Genomic DNA, 25,093 nt, shown 5'->3' with positions numbered 1-25,093 from the left:
CTGCCCCGACGTTCGCCAACCTCAGATGTCAGAAATGAGACTGATTCACCTGAGAATCCTGAAAGCCCAACGACTGCACCAGTGTCAATGTCACCAGTGCCAGTTATGGACACTTCTCCTGCATCTCTGCAGTCTCACATGACAAGATCTGGGTGATTGATTTGAGCACCAAAATGACGTATTGAGGGAGTTATGATGTATATATGTATTATTTGTACTATTTATTTAACAAAGTGGGAGATGTGGTGTCTTGTGAGTTAGAGATGCCGGCCCTTTTGGTTCCTGACCAACTCCGTAGTACAGTGACGTAAGTGCTTGGGTGTGGGTGATAGGTTTCATGATGTAGAATGTTCAGTCAACGGTTACAAGCTGAAGAATAAAGACGTGTAATACCAAGATCTGTGTTGGTGGTGTAAACATTTACATGCACAGAGGCTGGGGAAGACGTTACAGAATACAGAGCACATGACAGCAGCTTCTAACTGGTTTGCTTGTCCCAAAGAGCAGCTCTGGTGATTTGAACATTAACCACCATTAGCCAGTACAGGAAAGGCAGTAATCTTCAGCCAGGTGACTGGTGTCTGTCCAGATCCTCTACACTAGTAACAAGGCCACAAAAAGATGCATGCACTCCTTCACATGTCGCCTCACTGTGAGCCTTCACCCAGCATACACATGAGGTTAGACATGCCTGATACTGTCCTTGAGTGAACTTTCCATGTCAGGGGAGCAATAATAGTGTTGAAGGGCCGCCTCCATATATGTTGTAGCCATAAGGGAGATTGACCTCTGCCAAGCACAAAAGAGAGAAGACAAATCAATTGACAGCTTTAATGCCAGCCCAAAAGAACTGACCAGCACATATACTAATGATGATGCCAATAAGTAAGTAAGGCCTCAAATGGTCCAAAGCTGCCGGCCATCAGTATTAAGAAACCTCATCATCAGAGAACCCCGAATGGCACTGAATGGCATGCTTACCCTTGTCACACCACATGAATTCCAGCAACAATGGACTCTGTGTTCAGTAGAATTGCAACAAAGACAAAATCAGATTACGTCAAACCCATTAAGGTGGAGTCATTGACTCCTCTGAGGGCAGGCCTTACGCTAAAGGAGCTCTTTATATAACATGAGGAAGCCTCGGAGATTGCACACCCTCTGAGTACTGTGGAGGTTGAGGAGATACATGAGGTTTAACCCCATTTGTGCTGTCAGCTGCAGAGAACTTTCGAAACATCATCTGTGCGGGCTGTAATTTTAGGAAGGTGTCATGTATATAAGTAAACTTTCCTGTTTTCTATTTCTATTTACTTTAAAATCTGGTGGGATTTTTTCTGTGTTTTCCAAAGTTTTTCAATCAGTAGTTGTCAGTTTTTACTCCTTTTGCTCCGTAAGCAGTCAAAGGGCTGGTGTTTGTCCAAGGCTCATGAAGACGTTTGCCTCCCTTTTCCTAATTCTCTTGATTTTTCATATAGTCAATCCGATCATCCTTCTATCTTACACACGTTTGCCTTCATTTCCCTAAGTCTCTTGATTTTTCATATAGTCAATCCGATCATCCTTCTATCTTACACACGTTTGCCGTCATTTCCCTGATTCTCTTGATTTTACATATAGTCAATCCGATCATCCTTCTATCTTACACCTTATACCCTAATTTGTACCCTTCCCAATGATTTCCTTTTCTAAGTAATGTTTCATTATTGTTCTCACCCCCGTGCCGTTCTCAGTTCCCAGGACTCACACATCTTTCCAGCAGTCCAAACCCAACCCAGAGAAAAGAAGTGCATGGATGCAAATACGTTTACACCGCAGTACGATTTGAATACAGGAGATAAAAGTTTAATTTTGAGCATTAAACATACCTCCATCCTCCGTGTTCTTCACACAAATGGCAAAAATTAGTTAAATTAAGATTTTCTGCTGAGGACTTGAGATATATATTGTGGAGTCCTTGGTATTCAGATTGTACTACAATACAATAAGGACCTGATCCTTTCTCTGAACATGATGGTTGGATTTCCCTTTGCCATCGTTGGTCACACAAAATTATGTATATCAACAGCAGCTACGGCTATACTGGCTGTTGTTGGGAATCCATATTCACCTTTGTATAAAATGTTGTACTTGATCTCCCCCGGTAAGTATCCCACCTTGTAGTGCAAAGAATCAAGTGTTTACAAAAAGGTGGTAAAGAGGCTGGCAGTGCCTCACGGGAGCAACACCATGGGAGTTTACAGATAGGTTCTCACCCGTAAACTCAGGTCCTCATCATCAGCAACTGCCATGCCACAACAGAAAAAGTGCAAAATTGTAGAAAAAGTAAAGAAAAAGTCACGTGCTCAGTATGGTGAGTCGCAAGACCGGCACTTGGATAACTTATCCGTATGCCTACCTATTCTGACCCAGTAAAGGAATAGCAGGAACTAAGCGTGAATACCGGTACCCCGAGACTAACAACGAGCTAGACAACCACTTGTTGTACTGTTATATTCTATGCTGTGGGTCTGCTCACATTAAAACCAAGACCCACTGTTGCCACCTATCCATTTTGGCATAGAGGGCTAACATGTTTCATTGCCATGATTGAACTTACGCAAAAACAACAGTTGATGGACAGAATGCAGAACAATGTCATACATTCACCCCAGTACAGAAATCTGGGCCTAAATCCATCGTTTTTTTTGCTCACCACACCACCCCAGTTCAGACATGGCCATATGCAAATCAGCCTTGACCCTGTGCCTCATGGGAACAGTCCAGCCCGAACTGCCAAGCCATGTCTTCCCTGGACCGGAATCAAGCATCCTAGGACCGGTTTCTGGCTATCAGCCGTCTTCAGCCAGGATAGCTTAACTACAGTGGCGTGGAGAGCACTGGACTCACGTCTGAGCATACCGTCCCACTCGGGGTGACAAATGCAAAAACAACAGTTGATGGACAGAATGCAGAACAATGTCATACATTCACCCCAGTACAGAGATCTGGGCCTAAATCCATCGGTTTTTTGCTCTCCACACCACCCCAGTTCAGACATGTCCATATGCAAGTTGGCAGTTCGGGCTGGACTGTTCCCATGAGGCACAGGGCCAAGACTGATTTGCATATGGCCATGTCTGAACTGGGGTGGCTTGGTGAGCATAATAACGATGGATTAAACCCATATCTGTGACTGGGGGTGAATGTTCTGCCATTGTGCAACATTCCGTCCATCATCTTGTGTGTTTTGATGATTGAACTTACGGCAATTTCTTCGGGGCAAGGGTCAGTTCTCGCCACACTGCAACAATCTTTTTATGTACTTTACCTGGAGGGGACAAAGACAATAAGACACACATCACTCAGTCGGCACAGTACACAAGAACAGCAGTCGGTTTGTAAACATTGTTCATCCCAATGGTATAGTTACCGGGTTTTTGCCCCTCTTGGGCATACCTGCAACCCCCTCTTTTTCGAATGTGTGTACGAGTCTCGCCGCGCTGCTTATCGTCATCCTATTAATCAATAGGGAAATAGATTATTGGCAGGTCTCATAAAAACCTCTGTGTGACTTTTATTGTATGTTGTCCAGGGTCTCTTTACTCTTTCTAGGTTTGGTTTATAACCCTCCAATTCATATCTGCTCACTATAGTTAGATGCCAAAGAAATGTCTGCCCCGTGAAACATTCAGGGTCCCTTCATAGGCCTCCCCAGTGCACCCCAATAGAATCTCCGCAATCGCTGGCCCGACACAAAAAGAAAAAGGGGCCTGCCCCTTGGTCATACCGCTTACCAGGTCTCCTAGAGTGTTTGGCCTTTGCTCAACACCTCCCGTTCTGAATGCGAACCGCTTATTTCACTGCGCTCCTTCTGGAGCACGCACATCACATCCCGCCCCTTTCCTTCCGGTTTCTCATCTCACGGGACATCATTAATCTCTGCGGGCACCATCTTAGAATGGCCAGTCTATACTCATATCTAGATGTATATTTTGCAAATATTTGTACAGAAAAAGTCGAAATCACGCTCGATCCCGCTTACAGTTATTTCATAGTCAAACAGCTTTAAAAACATTGGTACATCTCATGGGTACATCATCATATTGTGCCCTGGTTTTTTACTCACAACTAAGTCTTCAATGGCCTGGAGTTATTATGGTGTTCTAAAGCATGGTACTCACAAACTTTCTCTCGGGGCCACATTTACAGTGTGGTTTGTGTCCGAGGGGGCGGGATCAGTGGGGAAGGGGCGGGGCTAGAGAAACAGAAAAACCTGTGACCATGAGGTTGATCATAGGTCCCTGCAGAGGACGCCTTCGTCCACTGAGCCACCAGACCCGGCATAGACACACATCTCTCCCCTTCTCCCCCTCTCCCCCTCTTCCTCTCTTCCCCTCTCTTCCCCTCTCTCCCCCTCTCTCTCTCCCCCTCTCTCTCTCTCCCTCTGTCTCTCCCTCCCTCTCTCCCTCTCTCTGTCTTCCTCCCTCTCTCCCTCTCTCTGTCTTCCTCCCTCTCTCAGTCTTCCTCCCTCTCTCTGTCTCCCTCCCTCCCTCTGTCTCCCTCCCTCTCTGTCTCCCTCCCTCCTTCTGTCTCCCTCCCTCTCTGCCTCCCTCCCTCTCTCTGTCTCCCTCCCTCCCTCTCTCTGTCTCCTTCCGTCTGCCTCCCTTTCCATCTCTCCCTCGCTCTAGGTCCCTCTCCCTCGCTCTCCCTCCCTTTCACTCCCTGACTTTCCCTCTCCCTCTCTTTCGCTCCCTCTAGCTCTCCCTCCCTCTGTCTCCCTCTCCCTCCCTTTTCCTCCCTCTGTCTCCCTCCCTCTGTCTACCTTCCTTTCCCTCCCTCCCTCGCTTTCCCTCCCTCGCATTCCCTCCCTCGCTCTCCTTCCCTCCCTCGCTCTCCTTCCCTTCCTCGCATTCCCTCCCTCACATTCCTTCCCTCCCTCGCTCTCCTTCCCTCCCTCGCTCTCCTTCCCTCCCTCCCTCGCTCTCCTTCCCTCCTTCCCTCGCTCTCCTTCCCTCCCTCGCTCTCCTTCCCTCCCTCGCTCTCCTTCCCTCCCTCGCTCTCCTTCCCTCCCTCGCTCTCCTTCCCTCCCTCGCTCTCCCTCCCTCCCTCGCTCGCTCTCCCTCCCTCCCTCGCTCTCCTTCCCTCCCTCGCTATCCTTCCCTCCCTCCCTCGCTCTCCTTCCCTCCCTCCCTCGCTCTACTTCCCTCGCTCGCTCGCTCTCCCTCCCTCCCTCGCTTTCCCTCCCTCCCTCGCTTTCCCTCCCTTCCTCTGTCTCCCTCCTTTTTTTTTTTAAAGGCTGTCTGAAACCAGAGCTCGACTCGGAGACTCTGCTGCCTGTGGGGGCCGGGCGATTTCCGCCGTAGTCAGAGTGGGGCTGCAGGGGCGCTGAGAGCATAGCTGCCAAGGTTTCAGAATGCTATGTGTGACATTTTTATAATTTCAGTGTAATTTTGAGTGACATTTCAATAAATATGAGTGACATTTTCTCGCAAGCAAAGTCAAGCAATGAAGACAAGAGAAAGATATAAATATCAGAAATATGACACCCATTTGAGAAACAAGAAACTCTAAAAAGTAATTGAACTAAAATGCACTGCAGGCAGCTGTAAACAGAGCAGAGTAATACTGCGAGAGTGCGCAGTTCTCACACTCAGTACACTACAGGCTGCAGGCAGCTCAGAATGAAGCATTTATTTAATTTATTAATAACATCCATAGCAAGTTAGGTGAGCTATTAATACACAGAGGCCTTTACCAGCCTTTGCCCACACTGGGTCACCGGGATCCTACCTTCTGCCAGCATCAATCAATGAATCAGATCTGGATGCCAAGCATCAGTGGGGGCTGTAGGACCTTTCTGTCACAAGTGGGACCAGGCCCACAACAGATGGATGTGAGGCCCCAACATTTACATATCTTCTCAGCTGCCTAATTAAGAGCCAAACACCGTCAGCTGACTGGCAGACAAGCTCGGGCACTGGGCAAGCCTTGGATTGAGGGGCACACAGTCCCACATAGGTTATAGTTGGCAGCCAGAGCTCTGTAGTGTTATATTCCAAAAGGTACTCTGAGTCTAACAAGTAGCACTGGGCAGGGCTGTGCATGTCCTGTGAAGCCAGTTTCCTATGCGTAGCGTGTAACTGTCCTTATCACGATATTGGACAATTGCTAAGACAAGAGGAGACATAGTTTCTGTGGAAACCGACAGCACAGCCAAACATTGTGGTTAGGGTATGGGGTTGAGGTGTTATGTAGCTACCATTGCTAGTGAACTATAGGCCATGTAAAATATGGATGCAGGGTTCTGCCTCAAAGTTTGAGGTGAAATAAATGACTGCAGCACGCACAATATTGCAACTGATTAAAGTCGGATCTAACCAGAGGACCCGTTGAGAAACTAGTATTTGGCAGAGTATGAAAGTTGAAGCAGGATCGATCCACTTGAACTAATGCTCTTCAGCAGATGCACACCCCTCAGACAACACATTGAATCTGCTTCATTCAACATGATGGTAACCTACAATGGGAAGAAGAGAGAGCCTATGGAGGAGTTCTGATGCTCGGAGAGACGCCAGCAGGAAGTGCAGCTAATGCCTTTGTGGCTGATAGTAAACACTACTTCGAGACCCCCACTGCCCTCCCCCCTAGGCTATGACAGCTTCCAGGCGCGCGCACACAGCCGCACCCAAGCATTTCACAGGTCTTTAAAAGACCATTACAATGTTAATGATGCTATTTTCACCTCTCAGCGCCCCTGCAGCCCCACTCGGACTACGGCGGAAATCGCCCGGCCCCCACAGGCAGCAGAGTCTCTGAGCTGCAGACAGCCTTTAAAAAAACAAAAAAACTCAGGTACGATCTCTGAAAGGTCCGCGGGCCGCCAGGGAAGGCTTGCCGGGCCGCCAGAGGCCCGCGGGCCATACTATGAGTAGCCCTGTTCTAAAGCAAATAGGTAAATAGCCACATACCCCTAGATTGTACGCCAATGTCACACTTCACTGTTCTCTTTCCCCATGGGAAACAACCTTTACAACGCAGTCATTATATCGCACTACCTTTACATAGCAGTCATTACATCGCAACATCCTTTACATCGCATGTCATTACAACGCAGCCATTACATTGCATGTCACTACAATGCATGTCATTACAATGCATGTCACTACAACACAGGCATTACATCGCAAGTCATTAGAACGCATACCATTACAACGCATAGTACCCTTATACTATCCGACACTTACCCTACCGTTGCGCTCACTGGAGTTAGAATAGTAATTTTTACCCCTACACTATCCAACACTTACCCTACTGTTGCACTCACTGGAGTTAGAATAGTAATTTTTAGCCCTACACTATCCAACACTTACTCTACTGTTGCACTCACTGGAGTTAGAATAGTAATTTTTACCCCTACACTATCCAACACTTACCCTACTGTTGCACTCACTGGAGTTAGAATAGTAATTATTATCCCTATACTATCCAACACTTACCTTAAATGCAATGCAATGGTATGCATTGTAATGGTCTGTGGTGTAAAGGAATAATGCGATGTAATGGAATGCGTTCTAAAGGTAGTTTCTGAAAATGCGATGTAATGGCATGTTATGTAAAAGAATGCGTTGTAAAGGATGTTGCGATGTAAAAACTGCGTTATAAAGGCATGCATTGTAATTAACATCATACATTCCTGTCCCACAGAAAGAACTGGGCTATAAATGTGCACTTGGGCATGTGTGAGAGTTGTACAAGGTACTTTTATCTTTGTGTTATATACAGCATACAGAGTTCCATCTTGGAGGAAATTGTGCTGCCTGAAGCAATGTAATGATGTGCCATTTATATGGTTGAATGGCCCGATTATGACCATTGCCCATCACCATCTCAGTATATTCTGATCTAACATAGTGATGTGTAGGCCTGCATAGTATGAATAAGTTATAAAGGAGGGCTCGATTATGCCTTTTCTGTTTCCGACTTTATCTTGCTTCATGGCAGTGCTTGCCTATTGGCTTTGGCATAATCTTATGCCGTCTTGCATGCTAATTTTGCTCATTTACGGGAATAGTGACCTATGCTTAAGCGACTCCATTTTCTAAGCTGTCGCCATCTTCTGAGTCTTTCTAGGTGAGAAGCCATGTTATGCTTTTCACTTGTTTTCTGCACTTCGTATGCTGGTAGAAACCGGTTCTTGTCGGAGGAATGTGCTCATTCTGCCCCGGAGTCATAACAGATGCTTGGCCTGCTGAAACTGTGGCCTTGGTACAGAGTGGCGCAGAATCTGATTCGAAAAGGAGGCACGGCTCACAGGAGCCTCGTCTTACGTTTCCACTTTTACTAAAAGGGGTGTCAGAGTTCTGACCACTGGTATTTCATCACAGTACAGACGTGTAGCTGTGACGGTGGATCAGATAATCCTGATTCGGCTAGAGAAACGGACTCCCCTCTGGCGAAGTGGAAGCAGGATGTGCAGGTACTTGGTGAAGTGTTCCACTAATTCTTATATTTCTACTGTTCTTGCCTAACTATCTTCTTCTGCTTTCAGGTTCTATACATTTATATACATATACGTTCTATATATGTTTTACTGATTGCATTTAGCAATTGCTTAGGTACTAAAGTGAAGAAGGCCTATCGTGACTTAGTGCTTTGTTTTATCCTATCATTGTGTAATAAAAGAAACCCCAGAGTATATGATTATTTGTCTGTATTTCTTGGGATGGGAGGTCAGGACCTTTCTTGTCCAAGTGCTTATGTGTAGGAGGATGGTAAGTTTCCCCTATTGCAGGTAATTGTAGAGGGAGAGTTGTTCTGCTCCCAACCAGGGAAGTGTAAATTCTAATTCTTCCACCCCAAGCCTTGTTAGGAGAAGCATGCATTGAATATATGTAGTCCTACCTGGGTAGGTTTGCTTGCGTTGTTGTACCTCATGGCACTTGGTTTGCGTTGTTGTGCGTTGTTGTACCCTGGGGTACTTTGCTTGCGATGTTGCTGCCAGTGGTATTGTCGATGATGCGTTGTTGTTGCTTGCGAGCTTCTCGGCAATGGCCATTTTCTAGATAGTGTTATTGTTCCTTTCTTGGGTAAGTATTGTGGAGTGTTGTGTCCTTTTGGGTCCCAAGAGGGGATAAGTTGGCATGTCCTGATTATTGGCAGAATTTTCAGGCCATTACAAGCACATACTAGGAAACAGCGCAATGGTTGCCTATTCATGTTTCTCGGCTATAATGTGTACAGCTCAAGCACTAATTTATACATTGTTTGAGTTTAAAGATGCAACGTAGGTAACGGAGTTTCAGCAAAAGAATCATCTGTGCTCCTTCTAGTCCAGTGTATGGGAACTAAAAATGTTAATGGTATGCCACTGGTCATTTTGAACAGGGGATGTGTCCTTATTGGTGTGCTTATTAGATTGGCATGATGTTAAACTGAGTACAATAATGTTAGGTGCAGTGCTGAATTGAAGGACTTTGACTCAGCAGGCAACTGTATGTGCAGTGATCTTTGTTGCGACAATCCTGATACCCAAGTTTCAGAAAACAAAGCTCAGTCCTCCTACCAGTGAAGGGGAAAGGCAACATGCTGGCAAAGCCTACCCTGGACTGAGACACTATTCAGATTTTAGTTGCAAACCTACTAACCACTTCAAAGCAACAAGCAGTAAATAGTAAACCTAAGCCATATGAGAAAAACCATGCTCCTGAAACTCGAGTGGTTGTAGGTCCTGTGACTTTGTTGGACACAAAGGCAGATTCAATGGCTTAACATGGCCAGAATGGGTCATAGAGGGCGCATCCATCACATCTAGAGGCAGTGGCTGCACTTGTACTGCTGTGACACCATAGGGAACCAAAGCAATAGGAGTGCAACAAACAACAGTGTTTTCTAGTTTCTAGAGTGAAAAGCAAATATTTCGGTTAATTGTAGTTTATTAGTGATAAATTCAGTGGCGGAGACTCCATGAGGGCAGAGGAGAATCGCCCCTCCGTTGTGAGAGCAGGGACATCAAAAATAAAATGGTAATAAAAGAAATGTATTACAATGTTATTTTTCATGCTGTCAGAGCCGGTCTGAGGGTGGGTCAGCAGGAAGGAACATTGTGCACTTCAGTGTAAAGTGCGTGTGTCACTTTGGCCGACTTTCATGCGACAGCCAGCCTTACAGGCACACTTTAAACACTCCAACCCAAGCTGATTTAGAGAGCTCAGTGGAGGGCAAGTACAGGCCCCCAGAGCCTGATGGAGTGTCGAATGAGTGACCTCCAGCCAAGCCTAGCTCTTCTCGCATTTTGCCACAGCAGCAAGGCCGGCTCTAGGACGTTGCTATCGATGCGACCGCACCGGGCGTTGACTTGGGGTGGGAGCGTCATTTTTGAAAATGTATACTATCATTTTAAAAGCACCTGCTGCCGCGTTCCTGGCCTCCAGCAATTTTCAGACATCAATTATAATGTCAAGATAAATCCGGTGATTAACCTCTTCCTGGAAAGAGACTGGAGGTTTGTCAAGTGGAAGTTTTCACTCATCCTAAGGTAATGCAGAGGGTTAAAATGCCTTCTGCTAAGAACGTGTACCATGCAGATAACTAAGTTCATATAATGTAAATAGGTCAGTGAGTTACTGCTTCTGTTAGAGAGCTCCTTATGTTACTTGTCGTTTCTAAGTCAAAATCCTAATATAGAACATTGAGCTATTAACTGTCAACCTATAACTGCATGCAAACTGCAAGGTATATGTTAGAGCTATATGTTTTTTTGCCCAGTTTCATCATCCTAACCTTGTGAAAAGGATTCATTTGGGTAGAAAACAATTCTTATTAAGAAAGAGAACCCCTAACAATGATGTTACGTTTTTAATTCAGCATTTGTACATTTCCAGAATAAGGGCTCAAACTATATTGCCTACCAGTATCAATGCCATGTCACTCCTACACTAAACCTTGTAGTCCTATCTGATGTAACATTTTCTTTACACTGATTTACACATATGATTGTCTCTGTGCAATGTGTGTGTGGTGTAAAGTTCTCTGCCACCTTACACTGGTATGAGTGCTGCTATAAACTAAGTGGCACTGTTAAAGGGTGCTAGTGAGGGAATCCGTGGCAGAGGTGGTCAATTGGGGGGGGGGCAAAAGACATTGTTGCACAAGGACCCACCAGCGCTAGAGTCGGCCCTGCCCATCAGCATGAGAGAAGAGTCCGGATTGGTGGATGGGAGTTGCTGGCTGTGCATGTCCTGCCGAGATGTAAAGGAGCTCCGAGCATGGGGCAGTAGGTAAGTAATTATTTCTTAATTTTTTATTTTATGATGATTTAACTCAATGACAGCCTCTCTAAGAACTTCTCAGTGCCTTCAGTCATATCTTCAGAGCTCTCAATTGTGGCCCGCTCTAAACACTGTTTCACATGGACCACCTTTGAGAGATTTTGCTTTGAGCCTAAGGGCACTACTAGTTTTTATTAGTGCCTCTCAGTGGGTTAAACATTCATCCGTCGCCCCACCTGCTTTATGTGACCCTGGCCGCCACTAGTTATAGTCATTTGATATGAAAACAACAAACCCTAAATATAAGAAACAGCATAGTCATACATGCATAGTCTCCGCAACACCACTGAAAAGTAAAAGCCGTGCCACTATTCATAGCTGAATCAGGTGGCACACTACACATGATACATTTGAATTTCTAAAAGACTACATACATTTCTTTGGGTATGTTTCCTTCCGACCAAAGCATCAGTGTAGAACCCAAAAAAGTGGAAGCAATTCACAGCACACCTCCTCCTAATAATTGTAACACAAATGCAAAGCCTCTTGGGAATGGCGAACTTTTGTGGTCAATTCATGTAGAATTTAGCCACTTTGACAGAACCTCTTTGCACCTTCACCTGACGAGCTGGAGTGCCAGTCTTTCTCTGTACCTGGCACGAAACAACCCAGTGTGCCTCGGATAGTGCTACTCACAGGAGCATAAGTGATTATAACATTAATGATCTTTTATTGAGGTTCGAGGAGGGCTCAGTCCATGGACTGCAATAGAAGTTCTACATAGTTGGATGTGCATATGCAAAACCAGAATGTGTGGCTGATGAGAGAGAAATACTCCTCATGGCTGTTCCACAATGTGAATGAAATTGCCTTGAGCAATGGTAGCGGACCGCTTATGCAAAGCGGCCAACTGCTGCAATGGGCTGACCCTAAGTGCCTTTGAGTATATTTTTTTTTTCTTCATCTTCTTGACTAAAGATCTGGCAATCCCAACCAGAAAAACAAATCAAACAATGAAAGCATACTGTTTTCTAGTAAATAGGCAGCTCACAGAGATTTTAAAATGTCCTGAAAAATAGGAGCAATTAATACTTTTACAACATTTATACTATGATCAACTGGGTTGTCAGGTGCAGTGTTGTTATTTTTGCCAATAAATAAATATTTCAATATGTTTTTTATTGGTTCCTAAACACCTTCACATGCATATCAAAACTAGAGTGTTTGTTGTAAACGTCAACATGTTATAATATAATTATTTGTACTTGTGTTCATTATTTACCTTGGGTATAGGTATTCCAACAACTTTGCAGGTGAATACAACAGACGTTCCTTCCAACGCTCGAAAATGTTTGAGCCGCTTATCAAAAATTGGTGCAATGCATTTTCCACTAGGAATTTCATCATGCTGAACTTCCTCATCCGATTCATCCACAGGTGAGCGTTCAAGACGAAACTCAATTTCATTCATCAGCCTCTGTTCAAAGCTAGAGATTTTATATTCCTGCAAAACAAAAAGAAAGTAAACTTTTCATAAAACATATACAACTATCCCATTTTGTTCAAGTATAGAGCATTATACCACTAGTTTGACACTTAGCACAATACATTAATTATTTAATTCATATTTTGCAGATGTGTCATGTTACTTTCCAGCATTGGCAGTTGACAATAATTATTTCCATTCATTAAAAAAATCTCGGCAGTGCCGGTGGTTTCAGGCGCTCGGCACTGGCACATTTTCACAGGGCCAGGTCGATAGAATATTTCTTCCCTAGGTGGGCCCGTTAATTAATAAAAATGAAAGTACCTGCCCTCCTTTGGCTGTCTGCCTGGTATGTATTTACAGGCCGGTCCGCCCATGTCCGGGCGTGATAAATGGGCATCATCACCATCACATTAGTGATATCAGCAGTGCACGCCCACCTTTCAACAAGGAACATCGCCATTTCCATAGGATAATTGTGGTTGAAGGCGGGCTCATGGCTGAGCTGGTTGAGGCAGGATGGGAAAGTGCGAGACAAACTTTCACAACATCGCAGAGCAAAGGAAAAGTGCGTAGTGTACCGAACTGAAACCAGCTGAAGATGGCCATAGTTCTACTTTTGCTCATGGCCTGGGCCCCACTACTAACTGCAGCCACTGTTGGACCTCGGTTTGCATGTGCTGCTCTACACTGCCACTGTCTAAAAATTGCTAGCACCTTAATTACTGTGCTGAGTGAGCCTAGTTGTGGCAGCATTATGGAGAAGAGGTGGGCTTCAGGGACAGCAGGGCAAACTGAAATCTAGATGCTCGACTGGACAACTTAATTAGACCACAAACCTGACCAACTTGAGGGTGACCTGCTGTGACCACCATTGCCACCATACATGCCAACAGACCTGATTCACGCAGAAGACTCCCAATTTTTGAAGCAAACATGCTCTCACGCTGAAAAGTGCCAACATTTTAAGGTTTTTGGGGGCCCTGTTCAGAGCAACTTTGAAATTAAGATCCAATTTCAGATTTTCCAAGACCTCTTCGGCCAGGTCACTGACAGCGCACAGGCACATTCGTTCAAATTTTTTATGTTGCCACATCTAATATTTAGGGATAGTGACTTGTGTTTTTAATATTTAACACAGCAGCAGCTCACTATTATAACTGCTAATAATCTTTGTGACTCCCTCCCATTTCTCATATGTGAGGTCCTTTTTTGACCTAAATGAACAAGTTACTTACCTTCGGTAATGATATATCTGTAAGAAACATAGGTTAGTTATAGATTCCTTACCTTAGAATTACCCCCAGGCGTTAGACTAGATCTGGAAAGTTTTTCGTCAGGAGTACCCCTGCGCGTCAGAAGGTGGCGTCAGTCGACTCCGCGTTCATCGTCATGGTCGCCAGGATGATGTTGCAGTAGCTACATAGACGCCGCCCTTGTGTGCTGACGTCAGTTCTGTACACGGCTTTCCATGCCAGAAGCGCCGAGACATGCAAGACACTGACCACTGGTGCACAAAACTAGGGTCCTAAAAGGAAGTCCTTAACCTTAAAACTCAGTTCGCAGAACTTGAATTATGGGTGTGGCGGTAAGGAATATATAACTAGCCTATGGGTCTTACAGATATGATAGTTATGAATTTCATACCTTAGAAGAGATACCCCAGCAACACCAACCCCAGAGTTGGGTCTGCGAACCAAGTTCACACTAGAAAGTCCTGTAGAACAGAACAGCCAAATAAGCCATCTCGCCGGACTTGGCTGTCAAGGCAGTAGTGTTTGGTGAACGTGTGCAGCCATGCCCACGCAGCTGCCTAGCAGATGTCGTTTAAGGAGACTTCTTGTCCCAGCGCAGTAGTAGCTGTCATCGCCCTGGTGGAATGGGCGCACAGCCCCACTGGAGGCTCCTTCTTAGCCAAAGAGTAGCAGGAACAACCCACCTGGAGATGTTGTGTTTGTGTAGTGGTCTGGAGAGATGTGCAAGAACTCCTACATGATAAATCCTATACAAGGTACAATACAAGTAAAATGGAAATGGCAGCCCTGCAATCATTAGCCAGGAACACCCAAGTTGTGATCAAGCCCGCGGACAAGGGTGGGGCAATTGTTGTCCAAGATCTATCAACCTATGAATCGGAGATTCTCCGCCAACTCAATGATGGTACTAGTTACCAACTTTTGCGGGCTGATCCCTCCAAAGCTATTGCCCTTGAAATCTGGAGTTAACACAAGCTGGCCTTGACCAAGGTTTTTTGTCTGAGAATGAGTTTCATTTCCTAAATCAAAAACACCCTCGATTGGCCACGATTTACACTATTCCTAAAATCCATAAAAGTATCGTTGATCCACCAGGTCGTCCTATCGTGTCCGGATGCGGCTCCATTCTCGAGCAATTGGGCAAATACATTGACTTTTTTCTTAAGCCCTTGGCTGAAGCCTCCCCATCTTACTTGCGTGATACTATGCACACAATTAATATCATTGAAGATTTATCCTTTGACCCTCAACACCAAAGACTAGCTACATGCGATGTGGTATCATTATATACCAGCATCCCGCAACAAGAAGCTCTTATGGTGATAAAACGAAGTCTGCAACGACGACCTGCCCCGGTACAGGTTCCATCTGAATTCATTGTGGCCCTACTTAAAATAGCTATGACTAAGAACTTCTTTCTATTTAAAAACAAATTCTACCTTCAGACATCCGGAGTAGCAATGGGAGCTCCGTTTGCACCGGATGTGGCGATACTCTACATGGCGGCCTTTGAGGAAGATACTGTTCTGAATCAAGTCAATCCATTCAGAGACCAATTGGGTCTCTGGATGCGATATATTGATGATATTCTCCTTATTTGGAAAGGCGATTCGGAAGAACTAGCGTCCTTTTTCGCATGGCTCAATCTTCAATCGGCACATTTGAAATTCACGATTCAATCAGATAACCAGACCATAAATTTTCTTGATATCACCATCTATGAGCAATCTGGTAAATTACTCACCACACTATATCGCAAACCGGCTGAAAGAAACTCGCTGTTACAGTACCAAAGTCACCATCCACGAGCTCTCCGCGATAATCTGCCTTTTGGGCAATTCCTAAGGATCCGGAGGAATTGCTCCAATAAGGAACATTACTTTATTGAATCGGAAGACCTTGCCAACCGACTGCAACAACGAGGTTATCCTAGACAACTGGTCAAGCAATCACAGAAACGTGCCTGGTTCTACCCAAGAGAGGAGTTACTCTCGCCCAAAGACAAAGGTCACCAACAAGACAACAGGATTGTCTGTGTAACCACATTCCACACTAAAAGTAATAAGATCAAACGCATTATCAACCGTCATTGGCAACTAATATCGGATGATGTTAGTCAATCTGTCACACCGTTACACGCCTTCAGAAAAGCCAAAAGTATCAAGAACTATGTGGTTCGGTCACTCCTAACAACTCCTGATGAGCCCACCATCACCTCAATGTGGGACTTGCCTCCTGTGGTCGGCCACTTTAAATGTGGCCACTGCAAAGCTTGTGACACGGCAATTCAAACAAAGGAATTTCAACATCGTCAATGAAAGATCGTACTAAAGACACACAGCAACTGTAATTCCTCGAATATTATCTATGCGATAATGTGCCCGTGCCAATTGATCTACATTGGTCAAACGCAACAAAAAGCCAAAGCAAGAATACTTCAGCACATGAGCAGAATTAGATGCGAGGTCCAGGGTGCACCCTTATTAGACCATTTCAAATCGGCAGCACACCCCCCTGAAAGCCTTCGATGGGTTGTAATAGAAAAAGCAATTCTGGGGCCCCGGGGTGGTGATATCATGAGTATCCTGAATACACGCGAATTAAAGTGGATGTTTTGCTTTGACTCCATTGAGACAGGCCTGAATGAGCATGACAGCTCTTTCTCACAACTAGCGACCTTACCATGACTCCCTCTTTCATTCAATACACACTGTATTCGATTTGGCCTTTACCCTCATGTGAGAGGTACGCCAACCATGACTATGTGAAAATGTCCATAATACCATCAACTTAATTGGCCTATACCTCGTTGTTGGAGGTACGCCATCAAGTTATTCTACATCTTACATCTTTCAGTGTTGTTTTTACCAACAATCAATGTTGTTTTCACTAACATCCATTTCAATTATTGACATTGTTCTATCAATGGCTTCACCATTTATTACCATAATGTGATCGGGTTGCGGCATTTATGTCCTAGCCACTTGGGTCCGCAGTGATATTGTTGTCTAAGATTATACGTTCTCTTTAATTTATTGTTCAACTGTGTACCAATATGACAATTCCTAGCTTCACAATTAACAAATGTTAATTTAATACCAACGGGAGTCTTACACAATATACATGCATGCAATCCAACAATAGGATTACCCATGATAATAATTGAGCACTCAGGCTTTTGTTAATCTACATAAGTCTGTCCTCCATATCTACACGCGGATCCTTAATCACGTGGTGTGGTTACCATAGTGATATTACAATCAGGAAACGAGGCTCGCCATTGCGAAGTTGAGCGGCGTCCTCGGCCAGATTCATTCGGCGTCACGTAAGTGTTTCGTAACCTCTGGTTTTAACACTTTTGCAAACCCACCGCCACGGGCGTTACTAACTATCGCCCCCCCCATTCTCCTGTAGATTTCTGAAACTTGGCTCGCCATTGCGAGAAGTAACGGCGTCTCCTGCCAGATTGATTCGGCGCTTCGTAAGTGTGCTTTTGACTTTATAACCCCTCTTGCAACTCTGTATAGTCAGATCTTCTGCCAGCACGGGCGCTATTAACATTCCTTTTACATACTCCCCTACAGATACCACGGAGTCTGTATACCCGTAGACCCACTTCTCAAGAGCCGTCAACTGTGGGTAAGCCTCTGTCTTGATTACACAGTGCGGTTTTTGTGATATGACAGCCCCCTTTTTGTGACTAGTTCCCTTATTCGTTTCCAGATCTTACTATACGATTTTTCTGGAACCATACTAGTGAAGTCGTGCCAGACTCTTCTTAGTTATGGGGTAAGCACGTTCAATTATTTTATTTCCAATTGGCCGTCACAGCCTAACTAGCTTCTGGATTACCGACTCTTCGTGTTCTATTTTAGACCCATACCACGGCAAGTGATCCCATGTGACCACAGTCCTCGACCTTGTACCAATTGACTCAACAACCAAGGTAAATCGTGACCACTACTTGATGAATGTCTTATCTTGTTTTAGACATTGGCAGAATAGCAATCCCCGCCCCCACCCATTCGGGCCTGCTCTCAACTCCTAACGCTCGTTTTAACCAATTTAACTCATGCTCTGGTTTCAATGGTATGATAATGTTTTTTGATCCACTCCTCAATATAATGGTTTCTACCTTCCTCAGAACTCCCATGCAGGCAGTACCTATTGGGTACGCTTGCTTAGTTAAGGACTCATAATAGGAGCTCTAACCCTCGGGTTTGGCTCAGTGTGCTTTTATTATTTTTTGTGACTACATAACATGAGACACATCCCATTGCCATGAATTACAATTTGTCAATTATGTATTTATATAAATCAGCTTGCTTGCCCCATATTCTGTCCTGATGAAGACCCCACAGCAAGGGCACGATTAATCCCTGCGAACATTTGAGGGTCGAAACGTCGACAACAACCTATTTGATTATCAACTTCACGCCATTATCCTTACATTCATTGTATTTTGTGAAGTATGATATTGTTTTTGATTTAAACTTCGAACCATTGGTCCTTTGTTTTGTATATCTTGCTAATTCAGTTATGTCAACTGGCTGATTTTACTGTCACTAATTCCCTTCCATCTCTACATCCTCACTTGATCACCCTTTCCCTTCCTCCCTGGGGCACTGTACAACCGTTTACTATTACTGATCAGTTGTTTGTATATTAAGTATACCCAGTCCCACTGTGAATAAAACAGTGTGGATGCATTCATTGTTTGTATGAATAATTTGTTGAATCGTACAATTTACATTTCACACACGCTGGGACCCCTTCCTCTCAGTAAGTGTTTGTGTACAGCCAGACTTTTCTTAGCGCCCGCGTAACCAACAAAGAGCTGGTCGTCCACCTGGAATTGTTTGGTGCGATCCAAGAAGAAGGAATGCGCACGTTTTGGATCCAGACGGTGGAGCCTCTCTTCCTCTTTTGAAGGATGCGGAGTCGGAAAGAAGGCGGGCAAAGTGATGGTTTGGCCATGTGGAAAGAAGTAACCAGCTTGGGAAGAAAGGATGGTCTAGTTCTCAGGGCGACCTTGCCCAGATGGAAAGCCAGAAAGGGAGGCTTGGAAGAAAGAGCTTGTAGCTCACTCACCCTGCATGCAGAGGTGATGGCCACCAGAAAGGCAGTTTTCAAAGTGAGAAGTCTGAGAGGATAGTTATGTAGCAGCTCAAAGGGAGCAGACATGAGGTAGGTAAGAACCAAGTTCAAGTCTCACTGAGACATTATGAAGGGAACAGGAGGAAAAAGATGAGTAACGCCCTTAAGGAATCTATTTACAACAGGACACTTGAGAAGGCTGATCAGGAAGCCTAAGGAAGGCTGAAATGGCTGAGAGGTAATAATAATAATAATAATAATAATACGGCATTTTATAGAGCGCGAACAGCTACCTCACACGGAGGTGTCCCGGCGCTAGAAGAACAGACATGACCACAAGGAGCAGAATTAAGCGCCTAGCGCAGTTGGGTGAAGAGCCAGGTCTTCAGCATCTGCTTAAAGCAGGGCTCGGAGGGGGCCTGCTGAAGCGCTGGGGGCAGGGTGTTCCATAGTGCCGCCACATTGGCCGAGAAAGATCGTCCTCCCAGCCGAGCCCTTTTTGCTTGTGGAACTGCAAGCTGAACGCGGCAGTTTGAGCGGAGAGAACGGGCCTGGATGTATCTCGGCAACCGAGCTTTCAGGTACTTAGGGCAGGTGCCATACAGAGATCTAAAGGCCAACGTGAGTGCCTTAAATTTGATTCTGCTGGCTACTGGTAACCAATGTAGTGAAAGAAGGTGCGGAGAGACCGCCTGCTTAAAACGAATCCGCATTAGCAGTCTCGCAGCCAATTCTGGACCAGTTGTAACCGCTGAGTTAGGTACTTTGGTAGGCCCAGATAGAGGGAGTTTGCGTAATCCAGCCTTGATGTCACTGTGGCATGGATTACTGTTTTTCTGTAGCCCTCTGGTAGAAGTCGTAGAATCTTCAGAAGATTCCTCAACTTACACAGACAGCAACCAACTACTTGCTGGACGTGCGAGGCAAAGGACAGACTGTCGTCCCACCGCACCCCCAGATTTTTTGCCGTTTGGCTAGGCGAAGGGGCCTGTCCCATCTCCGCCGGCCACCAAAGTTCCGAGGGTGGAGGGGAGCCTTTGCCAAAAAAGATCACTTCCGTCTTGTTTGCATTAAGTTTTAATTTGTTTGTGTTCATCCAGCCAGCAACGTCTTGGAGACAGCCCTTGAAACTCGAAACGGATGCCTCCAACACCTCCGAATACGGAAACACCAGTTGGGTGTCATCGGCATATGAGATTGCCTTGACCCCCCAATTGGCAATCAACGTAAAAAGTGGAGCCAGGTAGATATTAAATAATAGTGGGCTAAGCGCCGACCCGTGAGGGACGCCATAGCTGAGGACCTTGGGTGTTGAAGAAACGGTCCCCAGCGCCACCTTCTGTGTTCTCTGAGTTAGATACGACTGTATCCACCCCAGCGCCTGATCCTGGATGCCCACCTCAGCCAGTCGCCTCAACAGCCTTGCGTGGTCGACCGTATCAAAAGCGGCCGACAGATCCAGGAGCACCAGCATCGCTGAGTTTCCTGAATCCATCGACTACCTCACTGACTCTGCCACCTCAATCAGTGCTGTCTCAGTGCTGAAGCCGGGTCTAAAGCCTGAATGCGTCTCATGCAATAAGCAATTTTCTTCAATGAATTTACTTAACTGCCACTGGATTATTTTCTCAAACATTTTGCCCGGCGCTGCCAACAGCGAAATCGGACGAAGATTACTAAGGTCCGTGGGATCCCCATTTGGTTTTTTCTTTAACGGGAGGAGGGTGGCATGTTTCCATATCTTCGGGAACACCCCGGAGGAGATGGACATATTCCAGATACGCTGTATTGTGGGAGCCACAAAGTCAGCCATGATGCTCCAGAGCTTAGGTGGACAGGGGTCGTCAGGTGACCCTGACTTACAACGACTTAGTTCCTGCATAACCGAGTTCAGAGCTATCGGCTGGAATTGTGCAAGAGTTTCACCAGCCACCTCTTTGACAGCCCGATCCGTCTTCACCGTTCTCCTCTCCGGGCCGAATGACTCATAAACTTGCTTAATTTTGCAGTCAAAGAAATCTGAAATGCTATCACATAATGTGGCCGACGGGGGGACCTCCCTCTCAATACACCTGGGTTTAAAAAAAGACTGAACCACCTTAAAGATGTCCTTACTCGAGTGTTCTGCCTGCTGAATTGATTCTGCAAAGAACTGTTTTTTTGCCTTTCTAACAGCCTTCTGCAGTTTTTTGGAGGCTTCCTTATATCTGGCTTTTTCTAGGGTCCCGTAGTTTACCCTCCAAAGCCTCTCCAGCCTCTTACACGCTGCCTTCTCTACTCTAAGGTCCTGTGAGAACCAGGGAGCGGAAGGGGAATCCTGCTTGGATATTACGCGTTTTGCCGGTGCAATGGATGACACCATATTCCCGATCCAGTCATTAAACAGCTGTGCATCTATATTGACATTCGAGGTTAAGGTTGGTATATTCTGAGCCAGAACTGGGCCCATAGTGGCAGGGACTAACTTCTTCCATTGTCTCTTCACAAAAGAGCACTTGCTTGGCGCAGGTCTATCAGCCGCTATATTTAATTTAAATGGAATAAGCAAATGGTCTGACCAGACTAACGGCAATGGAGTCTCTACCGCCACATTTTTAATGTTGGAGAAAATTAAATCAAGCGTATGACCCGCTCTATGTGTAGGGCCATCGTTGATAAGTCTCAAATTGGCTGCATTTAATGTGGCCCTCAGTGTCTCTGCAGGGACGCAGTCCTCCTTATCCATATGGATGTTAAAATCCCCGACAGTGAGGAATTGAGGATGCAGGAGGGAACTCTGAATGATAGTATCCATCAGAGTTGTCAGGTTGGGATCATCCCCACCAGGAGGGCGGTATATAACTAATCCTGCTAGGGATAGCTGAGGTCCCACCTGAAAGCAGAAATGTAGCCCCTCCAGTCCCGGAATCAGGGTAGGAGCGGAGGATGTTAGTGTAAACTGCTCCTTAAATATAACAGCCACACCCCCTCCTCTTCTAGTGCCTGTCCGGTTAGAAAAACACATTTTATACCCTAGGGGTACGGCCAGCGCAATGGCGGTTACATTATCCTCATTGAGCCAGGTCTCTGTTAAGAACAGAGCATCCCACTCGTGCCCTTCCAGTAACAGCCAAATGTCATCTGCATGCTTGGCTAAAGATCTACAATTCAGAAGGCCAGCTCTGAAACCTCGGCTAATGGGCGGCTTGGGTTTAGTATACCCCTCTGCCCTTACCTCGCCCATCGCTCCCAATGATTTCCCGCACGCCCCACATGCCTGAGGGAGGGCGACAGCCCCTAGGTCTGTCCTGTGAGCGCAGCAAACAGCCGCGGTGTTGAGTGCCCACAGATCTTCCCGCGACCGTACGATCCTCCCCTTAGAAGCACCCTCACTGGCAGCATGCCTGGCCCCGGCCGCAGTCTGGTCGCGGACGGGCGCAGACGGGCTTGCCTTAGGCACGCCCGCTGCGCTCATCCGCTGCGCGTCCTGAAGATGCACATGCTAACTAGGATGTAGGGAGGGGGGCGTGGCTTGATGGTAGTGGGCGTGGCATATGTGTCCCGGGGAATGGCGGCAACAAGAGAAAGTATCCCGCGCTTTAGAGTGCTCAGAGCAGAGTCCCACTGTGCCTAAGAAAGGAGGAACAAGAGAACCTCAGAAAGACGGGCGGAAAGAGTATTCACAGCCTTTGCTGTGCACCATGTCACAAATTTGCTCCATCTGCAGGCGTATACCGTCTTAGTGGAGGGACACCTGGCTGCCAAGATAACATCACAGACTTCGGGGAGGCAGGTCAAATGACGTAAACTGCTGCTGATCAATCTTCACGCCAGGAGGTCGCGGCTGGGAAGTTCGGGTGGAGGACCATCCCCTGCTGCTGCGACAGAATATCCTCTCGAAGAGGCAGTCTGTGCAGAGGATCGATGGCCATGTTGAGCAGCTTGGGATACCAGACTTTTCGTATCCAATCCGGAGCCACAACAATGACTAGAGCCCGGTTGCGCTTGATCTTCTTCATTACTCTGGGAAGAAGTGGTAAAGGCATATAGAAGACCGCAACTCCACTCGCGACGAAAAGTGTTGCCTAGTGAGTGCTGCCTTGGAAATTCCAATGCACAGAACTGCTGACATTGCGTGTTCTCTTCGGTGGTTAATAGATCTAACCAAGGCTCTCCCCGCTGCTGAAAGAGACCTTGCACCACCTCTGAGTGAAGACGCCATTTGTGATCCATCATGCAACTGCAGCTGAGTTTTTCCGCCCTGGCGTTCCGAGAACCTGCCAGGTGTTGAACCACCAGGGATATGCCCTGATTTTCCAGCCATGTCCAGAGGAGGGCCTCCCAACATAGGGTCCACACCCCACCTCGCCTAGTTTGTTGCAGTACCAGATGGCGGTGGTGTTGTCCTTGAGCATCGCCACTACTCTTCCCCGGACAGAGAGAAGGAATGCCTTGAGTACAAGACGAATCGCCCAAAGCTTCAGAAGGCTGATGTGGAGCCCAGACTCCGCCAGAGACCCGACGCCTCTGATCTCCGCCTCCCCCATGTGGCTGCCCCATCCCAGAAGTGATGCATTGGTCACCACTGTGAACTCTGGTTGAGGAAGGGAGAGGGATCTGCCGTCGACCCAATCTTGGTTCCTAAGCCACCACTGCAATTGGTATGCAGTGCCATCAGAGATCTGGTTGCAATCGGACAGATTCCCCTGATGTTTTGCCCGCTGGAACTTCAGGTCCCACTGCTGAGCCCGCATATATGCCATCTGGCATGGTCCACCAGCAGGATGCAGGAGGCCATCAGACCCAGCAGCTTGAGGATCCTCCTTACCAAAGCCCAGGATAGAGGCTGGAAGTTCCGAATCGTAGCCCGAATATTCCGGACTCGCTGTTTGGGAAGATAAACCCAAAACTGCGGTGTGTCCAAAACCGCGCTGATGAAGAGGAGCTTCTGAGAGGGGGTCAGGTGTGACTTCGGCACATTGATGGAGAACCCCAGCAAATGCAGGAGGTCAGCCGTAGTCTAGAGGTGGGAGACGACAGCCTGGGACGAGCCAGCCTTAAACAGCTAGTCGTCGAGATAGGGGAAGACTGGAACCCCTGATCTGCGCAGATAAGCTGCGACCACCGCCATCACTTTCGTGAACACCTGAGAGGTGATAGTAAGGCCAAAGGGAAGCACAGTAAACTGAAAGTGCTTGTGGCCTACCATGAACCGCAGGTAACGCCGGTGGGCTGTCAGGATGGGGATGTGAAAGTAAGCGTCCTGCAAGTCCAACGCTACCACCCAGTCTCCAGGGTCGAGGGCAGACAAGACCTGAGCGAGCGTCAACATTTTGAACTTCTCCTTCCACAGGAAGCGGTTGACGTTCCAAAGATCCAAGATAGGACTCAGGCCTTGGTCCTTATTGGGCACCAGAAAGTAGTGGGAATAGCAACCACGACCTACTTCAGGGGCAGGAATGCACTCGATGGCTCTCTTGGCCAAGAGTACCAATACTTCTTGTTGGAGAAGGGCCAGACGATCCTCTGACATGCAATGGTATTGAGGTGGCATGGATGGAGGGGTAGTCTCTAAGGGGAGGGAGTAGCGCCTTCAGACTACTTGCAAAACCCACCTTTCCGACATGATGGTGCCCAACTGGGGGAGGTTATGGCGATTTCTGTAGCCCACTGGCGTTTGGTGTTCCTGAAAGGTCGGACTAGGAGGGTTTGGAGGCTGCTGCAGAGGGGGCGTGGTGGACTGGCCCGCCCGCTGGTCCCCATAACCACGGCTCTGGTTCCCACGTCCCCGGTCGTGCAGAGGCTGAACAGCTTGCACCAGCCTGTGGCCCTGGGTGGGATGTGGCAGGGTACCCCTTCCGTAGCTGCAAAAGGAGCGAAAGGCAGACTGCGCAGGGCGGGTGGTGGAGATGCCCAAGGACCTGGCCAAGTCCTTAAAGCGCTCCAGCACATTGTCTGCCTTATCGCCAAAAAGGCGACAGCCATCAAAAGGCAACATGCCAAGGTCTGTTGAGGTATCCGGACCA

General features: G+C 46.6%; 1 protein-coding gene across 1 annotated transcript in view; it reads right to left on the bottom strand.

The window, feature by feature from the left end:
• MYPN (myopalladin) overlaps positions 1–25,093 on the bottom strand; it is a 2,138,596-nt gene that overhangs the window by 797,982 nt on the left and 1,315,521 nt on the right. Inside the window, exon 13 of the mRNA XM_078643205.1 lies at positions 12,532–12,753. Within this exon, the coding sequence (XP_078499331.1) occupies positions 12,532–12,753 (222 nt within the window). The remainder of the gene's footprint in view (positions 1–12,531; positions 12,754–25,093) is intronic.

This window comes from Lissotriton helveticus, chromosome 5_1 (assembly GCF_964261635.1).
Source record: "Lissotriton helveticus chromosome 5_1, aLisHel1.1, whole genome shotgun sequence".
Classification (NCBI taxonomy): Eukaryota; Metazoa; Chordata; class Amphibia; order Caudata; family Salamandridae; genus Lissotriton; species Lissotriton helveticus.
The sequence above is the reverse complement of the archived record's forward strand: the minus strand, read 5'-3'. Positions and strand labels throughout refer to the sequence as shown.